Source organism: Sinocyclocheilus rhinocerous, unplaced genomic scaffold (assembly GCF_001515625.1).
Source record: "Sinocyclocheilus rhinocerous isolate Xijiao unplaced genomic scaffold, SAMN03320098_v1.1 scaffold2335, whole genome shotgun sequence".
In the NCBI taxonomy this organism is placed as follows: Eukaryota; Metazoa; Chordata; class Actinopteri; order Cypriniformes; family Cyprinidae; genus Sinocyclocheilus; species Sinocyclocheilus rhinocerous.
Genome location: NW_015636844.1, coordinates 250,893 through 260,968, shown reverse-complemented (window position 1 = coordinate 260,968; position 10,076 = coordinate 250,893). Strand labels below are relative to the sequence as shown.

Here is a 10,076-nt window from a genome sequence, read left to right as displayed (position 1 = left end):
AGGGGCGAGGTTGTGGTTAGAACGCTTGGTTGAGTGCATCAGACGAGACGATGAAGAAGTTCATCAAAGCCGGAACTAATCGAGCCGTTTGTGCCAGGATGGGGAGGAAGGTATTTTAATAATGTAAATTATGTGAAAAATAATGTGTTTTTCGAACCACCAAGCATGAGAGCATGTTCTAGTACACCCCCAAAACAAAATCAAGACTTTGTAAAAGAGCATAATAGGACCCCTTTAAGGCATTTTTTAACCCATTTTAAAAGCTGCACGAGTAAAATAAACAGTATGAATCCCAGGGAACACACATACTGGTAAAAAATGTATAACCTGAATGCACTGTAAGTCGCTTTAAGCGTCTGCTAAATGCATAAACTTAAACTTAAATCAAGCATATAAATTGTCAATTTAAAATGTATAAATATTACTGTCTTAATTGTTTAGATTTTAAGAAGGCACATTAACTTCTTTCTCATTTACAACTGTGTTTTCTGCGTAAAAACACGAGTTGATATTTGCATTGATCTGACCATAAACACAAAGAAAGGCTCATTGGAAATGCAAATTCAGGAGCGCTGAAATATTGCGGTTTCCCCGGTAACGGCTGTACACTAATAAACGCTGCTTTATCAGGAATTATAGGTCAAATGAAATTAAAATGCCAACGACACGTTTCTGAGGACAGTCTGTTCCCTTCAGATACATTCAAATAAAGACATCCGCGCCACGTTTTGACTTGAAATGTGCAGCGCTCATATTTATGCAATGACATCATTGTCTTTTTTTATCCAGCCATATCGCGACGCTTGTCTTTCCGTCCCCAACTGTAAAACCTCTTGAAATTATAATTAAGACATTTCTTATATCATTTAACATATTTAAAACTTTTTATGGCCTTAAGTTTGATTAAGAACTCACTTTAGGAGTTTTTAAGTACCCGCGGGAGATCTGTATTTAAAGGGGTCATATGATGCGATTTCAAGTTTTCCTTTCTCTTTGGAGTGTTACAAGCTGATTGTGCATAGATAAGATCCCTGAAGTCCAAATACACAAAATAATGATCTTTAAAAAAGCATCATATGACCCCTTTAAGATAGCCCGTCGGGCAGAGTGGTGTTACATTTTGGTAGCCCGACTGGAAAACACAATAGCCCTGGGACGTCGGGCTAGCGATTTTGCGAGCCCTGTACATTGTATAGAATGGGAATACCAATTTATGGACAGTTATGTACATATTGCATAAAGTAAAATAGTATATCAAATCATTGTTATAATTTTCATAACATAGTTGAGAATCATCTTTGTACAAAGTTTGGTTAAAAATAGCTTGAAACCTAAAACTAAAATAAAACATTGTTTTTGCCTATACATGCCCTTTCATGTCTATTTTTTTTTTTATAATTAGTCGTGACATCCTCTACAAAGGACATAAAATAAAATATGAATAAATATATTTTTTCAAAGGTGTGTTTTTCTCCATTTGTTTCTTATGCTCCAACCAATGGAATGACATAAAAAACAACAAAATTCACAAAACTTTTTTTCTTTTGGTTCTCAGGAGGATATTTTCATTAGAAAAAAACAAAAAAAAATGTAAACACTAGTGAACACTGCTGTGAGAGTGCAACAATGCCAGTCAAGTTTTTCAGCAGCCTTGTTTCCAGAAGTATTTTTTTTTCTATTCTTTCTTCCCATAGGGATTTAAAAAGTCTTTATCAAAAATCCATTAACTAACCATCTCTGAGGTGATTCACAACACTACAAACTTTGATTTGAAGCAAAAAAAGTATTTGAAAATCAGACACCGTTTTGTGAATCTAGGAGAGGAGGTAATTCTGACCTTGCTATGACAATCTGGCGCTTCTGAATCAGCTACTGTTTTGTTATTAGTTTAAGTATTTGCTATTGACTGTTCAAATGCAGAGTTTTGCGCATCGTGTGTGTGTGTATGCGCGAGCGCGCACGCGAGAGAGAGAGAGAGAGAGAGAGAGCGACAAAATTGCGTACTTTACGAATTCAATGAGGGAAAGAACTACAATCACAAGAATGACATAATCAAAATAAAAATAATGGATAAATCTAAAACTGTTGATTTAAAGATGTTGATTATGTATATCGAAACAATATATTTTATGTTTATTGCAAAATATGCATTTATATAGACTCGAATATGCCATTTGCAGTGCATCATTCATGGGAGTGGAAGGCACTAAAGTCGAGTTCCTTTGGTGCAAATTGCTTGTTTTGATTTTCTGATTGGTGATTTTCTACAAAGATTTCTTTGTAGAATCATGGGCAAAATGTTGTTTATCAATAAGGAATTCCAATGTTAAACATGATTGTTTATCAAAATAAGTTGAAATAATCTGGGCGGAACTGGACTGTTGCACTTTAAACAACAGCTGTACGCTCAAATTTCTTACTCCATTGGAAAGTCAATATTCAAATTCAGTATTGGAGTATGTTCCAATCCCGTAAATGTGAAAAGGGTCCATATGATCATTTTGTTTAATGAAGTTCTGTGTTCAAGTTTCTCTCTCACTCATTGTTTTTTGCCCTCTTCCTCAATTTAGGGTGGAAGTGTGCTCAGTTCTCCCTTCCTCAAGGGCTTTTTGGCTGGGTATGTGGTGGCAAAGCTCCGCTCCTCTGCAATCCTGGGAGTTCTTGTAGGAACATGCACAGGCATCTATGCTGCTCAGAGCTATCAAGTGCCTAATGTTGAGCAGTCCATAAAAAACTACTTCAGCTCATTCAAGAAGAGATAGAGGGAGCCAAAATGATACAAACTCAGAAATGGTGCCTCATCCAAAAACTTCAACATGTACCTCAACTGAGGTGCCACTCATCAGACCACATAGAATAACTGGATGTATTTAGATGATACTTTGGTGTCTAAAATAATTAAGCTTCTCAGGTTAGCAGTTTTATATAGTTTTCTATTTAAAATGGGGTAGGTCTGTGCTGTTACAGCAGCTTCTTTTTTTAAAGACTCTATACCTAAATTCCTTATGATGGTACAGATGGCCAAAGCTTTATCAGTCCTTAATATGCTTCAAGTGTTAATGTTCTGTCTGTTACATAAATATATATTTTTTTCTTTTAAATAGAGGTTTGCACTAAAACAGGTGAACAATCAGGCACAACACACTCTGTAAATAATGTCTGCCATTGAACAATTCCTGTACCTGTCAAATGTCAGATTGCTGGACTTGAGTAGCTGAAGCCTTTTATACATTTGTTGGATAAATAAATGTTGCACTTTACCACACTCAACTCTTCCACTTCTGCTTGTATTAAATATGAATGAAAGTCAGCATTTTGGAAGTGAAATATAAAACAGGAAGCAGTCCAGTTAGAGGATGAGAACTGATTTTCAGATGGAGTATTGAATTCAGTGGTGTGGTTTTAAAGTGTAATCCATATCATAATGCATACCTTTTCTGTGTAAAGAATTATTTCAAAAGAAAAGTTTTGAATAATAGGAATTCTTTTCCTTTGCTTTATGTGAGTAAAGTTTTTTACTCACATTTTTGCCATAATGTGTGATATATTTTTGGATAGATTCTTTTACATACATTGCATGTGTTTTTACAAGAATTTTTGAAAATGTATTTTAATGAACAAAACCTTAAATTGGGTCAAGAAAATGTATGGTAAATTATTTTTAATTGGAAAAAATAAAGAGGCAAAGAGACAAATCCTTAAACATGTTTTGGAATGTCAGACCATGATATACAAATCAATGTCATTTTAGTAAGATAAAATCCCATATGCACCCCTCTTATGCCAAATAAACTCTCTCTCTCACACACACACACACACACACACACTTACACTTGTGCAGTATTGCCAAAGCATTGGCCATTACATGAGCAATGAATAAAATAAGTAAATAAATGGATACATGTTTTATAAACAAGAAATAAGAAAGTGATCAAGACAAAAAAAAATGAAGTGAGACATTAAGAATGTGATATTAGTTTAGTTTTGTCCACTGGCTGACTCTCTTAGTTTGTGGCAAGCTGTTACAGCTTTTGATGCTGTTGTGATCAAGCTGGAGATTTCTCCCGATGCATGTCTTAATTTTTCTGGATTTGGTAGAGCCATAAAATTAGGTGAAATTTTGGGAAGTAGATGGAATGTTCTGATAGTGGTCACGTTGCAGCAGGAAGTGTTCTTCAGTTTCCACAGCTCTCTGAGAGCACAGTGAACACTCTGCTCTGGCGGCTGCCATCTCTTCTCTCTATAGCCAGACAGTGATCACTCAGTCTGTATTTGGTTAGTGTCTTTCTCACTTTATGCTCTTTCACACAGCTCTGCTGGTTTGTTACCTCTTTTCAGTTGTACATAGAGGTCCATCTATTTTTGTAATATCTCTCTATGTGTGTTCCAGCCTTAATTACAAAGGTAAATGTAAAAATCTAAAATATTTGCAAAGCATCTTTGGGGCCATGCAAAAAAACATCAGCCTTTAGACTTTGCCATTTGTCTAAATCAGACACAGAGCACACAAGTAGTTAGTAATTAATTTTATTGTCCATCTTTGTTAGCTATCCATCATCCAATTTCAGTTATCCTTCTATATATTGCTTAGCTCGAAGTAGATGGAATGTTCTGATAGTGGTCACGTTGCAGCAGGAAGTGTTCTTCAGTTTCCACAGCTCTCTGAGAGCACAGTGAACACTCTGCTCTGGCGGCTGCCATCTCTTCTCTCTATAGCCAGACAGTGATCACTCAGTCTGTATTTGGTTAGTGTCTTTCTCACTTTATGCTCTTTCACACAGCTCTGCTGGTTTGTTATCTCTTTTCAGTTGTACATAGAGGTCCATCTATTTTTGTAATATCTCTATGTGTGTTCCAGCCTTAATTACAAAGGTAAATTTAAAAATCCTAAAATATTTGCAAAGCATCTTTGGGGCCATGCAAAAAAACATCAGCCTTTAGACTTTGCCATTTGTCTAAATCAGACACAGAGCACACAAGTAGTTAGTAATTAATTTTATTGTCCATCTTTGTTAGCTATCCATCATCCAATTTCAGCTATCCTTCTATATATTGCTTAGCTCTCTTGATCCATTTTACACTCACAATAAAAGAACATTAAAGGTTAGTTAAAAAAAAGCCATCCAAAATGCCATCAAGTCCAAGCTTTTCATAAAAGGTCAACACAGCTGAAGTTAATCTACTATAGTCTGTAATAATTACCAGTACAATACAAAACAATTAACTTTATTTTAGATTTCTGCTATTGTGACAGCAAAATATCTTAATAGACTGAATTAAGAAGTTTACCTCAAACCAAACCATAAATCTAAAGTAAATGTGAAAGTACAAGTGTTAAAGTTAAAGATACCAGAAAATGACATTTATGTTTTAACTGCTCCTCGCTGCTCCTTTTCACTGGCCATCTGTCCCCACCAGAGGCTCCAACACCACTTTATCAGCTAAAATAAGGAACAGTGAAGAATGATTTATATTAGAGTTACATATCATATAACACCACTGACTACATTTAGAATATGAAACTGCTAAATGAAAACAATATGCAAATGAATATGCTGTCGTAATTGTGAATAGCATTTCACATGTATTTGTTGCTGCTGTAAAGAAACCTGCCCTTTTTCGCAGAATTTCGTACCTGCTCTCCAAACTTACATATTGCCAGAAAAAAAAAACGTTTGAGGAATGTGGGAAAGAAACAGAAGCCAGTCACTGATTAGAAGTCACTGTACCATCAGAATGGTTTTGAAACGGATATTTTAAAAAAACGTACATACAGTTGCTTTAAATTATGTGACACACATAAAAGGAAAACTATTTTATTTCTTTTTGAAGATGTAGCACATGTACTACTCTTGATATTAATATAATTAATGTGAGTAGGTCATGTATGCCACAGAATAATTCAGCTCCCATGGCAACACAAATATTCAGCTCATACCGGAATTGAAGCCCTGACACTTAGTATCACTGGTGTTAGTCAGGGAATCATGAATCTCAACGCCGTTCTTGTCCACACACCAGCACCAGTCAGTCTTGTCCCAGCACTGCTGGGCCAGATAGTCTCCATTCTCATCACACCTGGGGCGGAAGGATGGCAGGAGACTCTTGACCTCCCCAGAAGCCTCCTTCTGGCACTGGGTGAGCTCTGTGGGACAGAAAATACATATATGTGTGAGCAAAGGACATCAAACTGCTACTTTGATTCAAAATGGCAAGATCTCGATACCTGGTTTAGGAGTTGAGGAAGAGGAATCCTGAAAAACAGAGCATAATGACAAAAAAAAAGCATGAATGAGATGAGAAAGCTGTAGATGGTAGGATTTATATATTCCATAATTTTATATTTTCATTTATCGCTTCCTGTTTTGATATTCATCATTTCTAAAGCAAAACCATTTGAGAAACACTGCTTTAAAACTTGATTTCGTTTTCTAACTCAATCCTGACATCAAGTGGCCGTCAGCCCACATTAAAACACATTCAAGAGGACAACTTACCTTCTTCTCCTTGGGTGCCTCCTCATATGTCAGAGCGAGAGAGCTCATGGGGAGATGCATTTGCAAGGGGGCACGCATGACTGCACAAAAAAAGGGAAGAAAGTCTGTATTATTATGCTTTCATTAGAGGACATCTGTGGTAATGGGTTAAGGGTGATTTAAAAGGTAGCATGATGAGAAGCCCATAAAATAAAAATATTACAGTGGATGTTAAGCCATGAAGCTCACTGACCAGACTTGCGGCTGATCTCCTGCAGGCGGTCGCTGCGTCTCTCCAGGGTGTTGAGCTGCTCCTTCTGGCTGTAGGCCATGTAGGCGGTGAAGGCCTGACCTGCGATCAGTATGCCAACCAGCAGAGTCACTCCTGCCACCTTCAGGGCCTGATTGTTAGATCTGTTAGGAAACATAAACCAGTGTATTTAAATGAGTGAAATGCTATGATGATATGTAAAACACTAACAAATTATTCTTTAAAAACAGTTGCCTGTCCTCAAGTGGGCAGAAATGTTTGATAATAAACTTTGGTTTACATTAAAATAAACGTTTTATTAAATATTTTGAGCACAAGAAAAATCGAATATGAGTGTCTCCCTTAACTGTCACCGTCCCACCTGTGGGACGTTTGGCACTCTTTTTTTTGTTGTCCTTTTTCTCTATCAAATCTTTTAGTAATCATCATCATTTAGATTCATCCTGTGAAAACCATTTTGAAATCGGACATTGCGTTACCATGGAAATGGTACTTTAAAATCTTTTGGCGGTCTCCTCCCCCTTAGTGGGCGGTGTCAAGTGTCATATTACAAAATGTATTACAGTATTTTACAATCAAAACTTTTTATAATCTTGACAAAATACATATCATTGGAAACGTCTGAGTCTCGGGATTCCATATTTAGTGGTTATTTTGAGATAGAAGTAAGATTTACAGAGAAATCTAGACATTTGTGACAGAAAAATGCAATTCAATGGAGTTTTGATGGCACCCCGTGGCTGTTTAAATAAAATCTCACAGGAACCTCAATTTTTTCATATCAACTTCAAATTTGGAACCTAACTTATTTAGACACAAGGCTTTAATTTTCTCAAGAAGACGCTCAGGACAGTTGACGGGCCACTGCTGCGCATCGTCACGAAAGCTTATCATTTGCACGTGTCTTTAAGCCTTGCCAATTTAAACATTCAAAAGAGTTTAAGGCATTCAAACACAAGACGTGGAAAAAGTCAACTGAGTAGGCTACTCGCGTGCCGTGTTCGGTGCGCATGCAGAGAGCCGCGTCTCACGGACAGCAACACCGAACCGAGCTCTACTTCGCGTCCTCCTGCACCTGAACGAACAAATACAAATCACAGTTTAAACATGCAAACAGAAAAAGATGTGAAAGAGCCCAATTCAGCATCCGCGCGGTGTTCTGTGCGCACAGGGCGCACGCAGAGAGACGCGTCTCAAAGCGCTTGAACACCGAAATTAGCCTCTTCTCGCTTTGTACCGACAAATACATACAAAATTATGTCAAAATACCCGTCTTGGAAAGTATCCTCGAAAAAAAATGTCTTAAGTGAAAGTAAACCGTTGAGAAAGAAATCGGATGTGTATCATTATAATGGATGCATTGTCTCTTAAAGTGACTGTGCCTAATTTACTAGCAGCTGTCGATGTCCTTAAAGTCGGCATGAAACGAAAGTAGCAATTGTCTTTTTTTTCTCTACTGTGACATCAATCCGAGTGAAACGGCATCTGAAATGAGAGGGCAGGACTTGATTTTGTCCTTCGGGAATTGATTGGATCATTGGAAGTTGGGGCGTTGCTAACAGAATGGAGGCAGATCTGAATGCCAGTTTGCAGTTAGTTTTGAGGGGATTTCTCTCCACTGGATTCACCGCCGACACCCTAGCATGAAGAAATGTTTTATTTATTGAGGAAGACGAGGACGATCAATGACACAAAACATGCCTAAGTAACAGCGTGCGCGCGCGGATGACTGAGCGCGTCCTCCATCAGGTTAAGTCATATTAAGAGTAATGTTGTGGTAATATCCTAATATTCTTTCCATTTTTAAGGGTAGTGTACTCCCCCATGGCTTGCGTCAGCACTGGTCAATGCATTGATTTCTATAAAGTGAAGCATCAGCTTCAGCTTTTCCCCCTGTCGTTTATCCCAGCGTTTACCCCTCACGTCACTAGCTCCGCTCTTGTGCCATAGCTCGTGACCGGAAGAGAAGATGAGTTGTTTTGAGGGGGAGGGGAGGTTAACGTATTTGATTAAAGATTATGAGGGCACATGAATTTTAAAAAAAAAAGAATGAAGTGCACGGATAAATTATTTATAATAAACACTACAGTATTCCATAAAAAAATAAGAATTTTCAATTTTGATTTCATGCCGACTTTAATGTTAATCCAAGAAAATGAAAGAAAATCACTCACTGCTCTTAACTGAATTACTTTGTAGTTTTCACAAGAATTAATCCACAGTCAAACCAACAATTATTCAGACACCAGATATAATTTAATTTGATATTTCTTTTGATAATTTGATATTTTTTATATATATTATATGATATTTTTTGATATTTGCATGACACTATAGTTCATTTATGTAAGTGAGTATAGCAAAATAAAGTAAACTGTGACATATTATACCCAAAAATTCTTCATACAGTGGACTACCAGTAAAACTGATAAAAAATTTGGGACCAAAAATGATTCAGACACTTTGACCTGACCATGTTTTGCTTAAGTGTTTTTTTTTTTCTTTTTCTTTAATTGCTAATGTGAACTTTTTACACCACAGACTGAACAAAATTAAGCATTGCTTGGTAACTGGTCAACAAAGTATTGATAGTTGTGAAGCTAAATATTGTCATACTAACAGTTGTCTGAATTTTTGGTTAATTGTAATCCATTACATACCTTTCTATCAAATTTATCTGATATTATCAAGATGATTTTGTCCTGACACAGTTTCACTTTTATTTTATAATTTTATAATTTTTAACCCGACACAGATTTCTTGTCATATTTTATTACCATTTTCTAAACTATAGCAAATAAACTATTATAAGTGAAAAATGTTGAAGGTGTCAGAATAAATTTTGGTTAGTAAATAATGTTTATTTCTATAGCACCTTTCAAGAGCAAGTGTCAGGACCATGCAATGCTCTAAACACCATCACAAGAATTTTAAAATGAATTCTAAATTTGACAGGGAGCCAATGTAAAGAAATTTAAATTGGGGTTACGTGAGATCTCTTTGATGACTTAGTTAAAAGCTTAGCAGCAGCATTTTGAACCACTTGTAAACGTTTCAGGGATGAATTATTAAGACAAGTAAAAAGAGAGTTACAATAATCAAGGCGGGAGGAAATAAATGCATGTATAATCATTTCTATCTCCGCTGTGGACACAACTGGCCTCAATTTTGCGATGTTTCTCAACTGATAAAAACTATTACGAACCAAATAATTCACATGTTGATCAAGACTGAAGGCTTGTCCCATATGAACACCTAAATTACGAAGGGTAGATTTAACAGAATGTGATAAAGAACCAAGACTTTCCATCACTTTTGGGAGAACACCA

General features: G+C 36.4%; 1 protein-coding gene across 1 annotated transcript in view; it reads right to left on the bottom strand.

The window, feature by feature from the left end:
- Window positions 1-4,980: 4,980 nt before the first annotated feature.
- Window positions 4,981-10,076, bottom strand: part of LOC107748109 (H-2 class II histocompatibility antigen gamma chain-like) — an 8,719-nt gene continuing 3,623 nt past the window's right edge. Inside the window, exons 2-6 of the mRNA XM_016562767.1 lie at window positions 6,730-6,890; window positions 6,498-6,577; window positions 6,227-6,254; window positions 5,939-6,145; window positions 4,981-5,441 (exon numbers count right to left, since the gene is read on the bottom strand). Coding sequence (XP_016418253.1) covers window positions 5,395-5,441; window positions 5,939-6,145; window positions 6,227-6,254; window positions 6,498-6,577; window positions 6,730-6,890 — 523 coding nt within the window. The 3' untranslated portion in view covers window positions 4,981-5,394. The remainder of the gene's footprint in view (window positions 5,442-5,938; window positions 6,146-6,226; window positions 6,255-6,497; window positions 6,578-6,729; window positions 6,891-10,076) is intronic.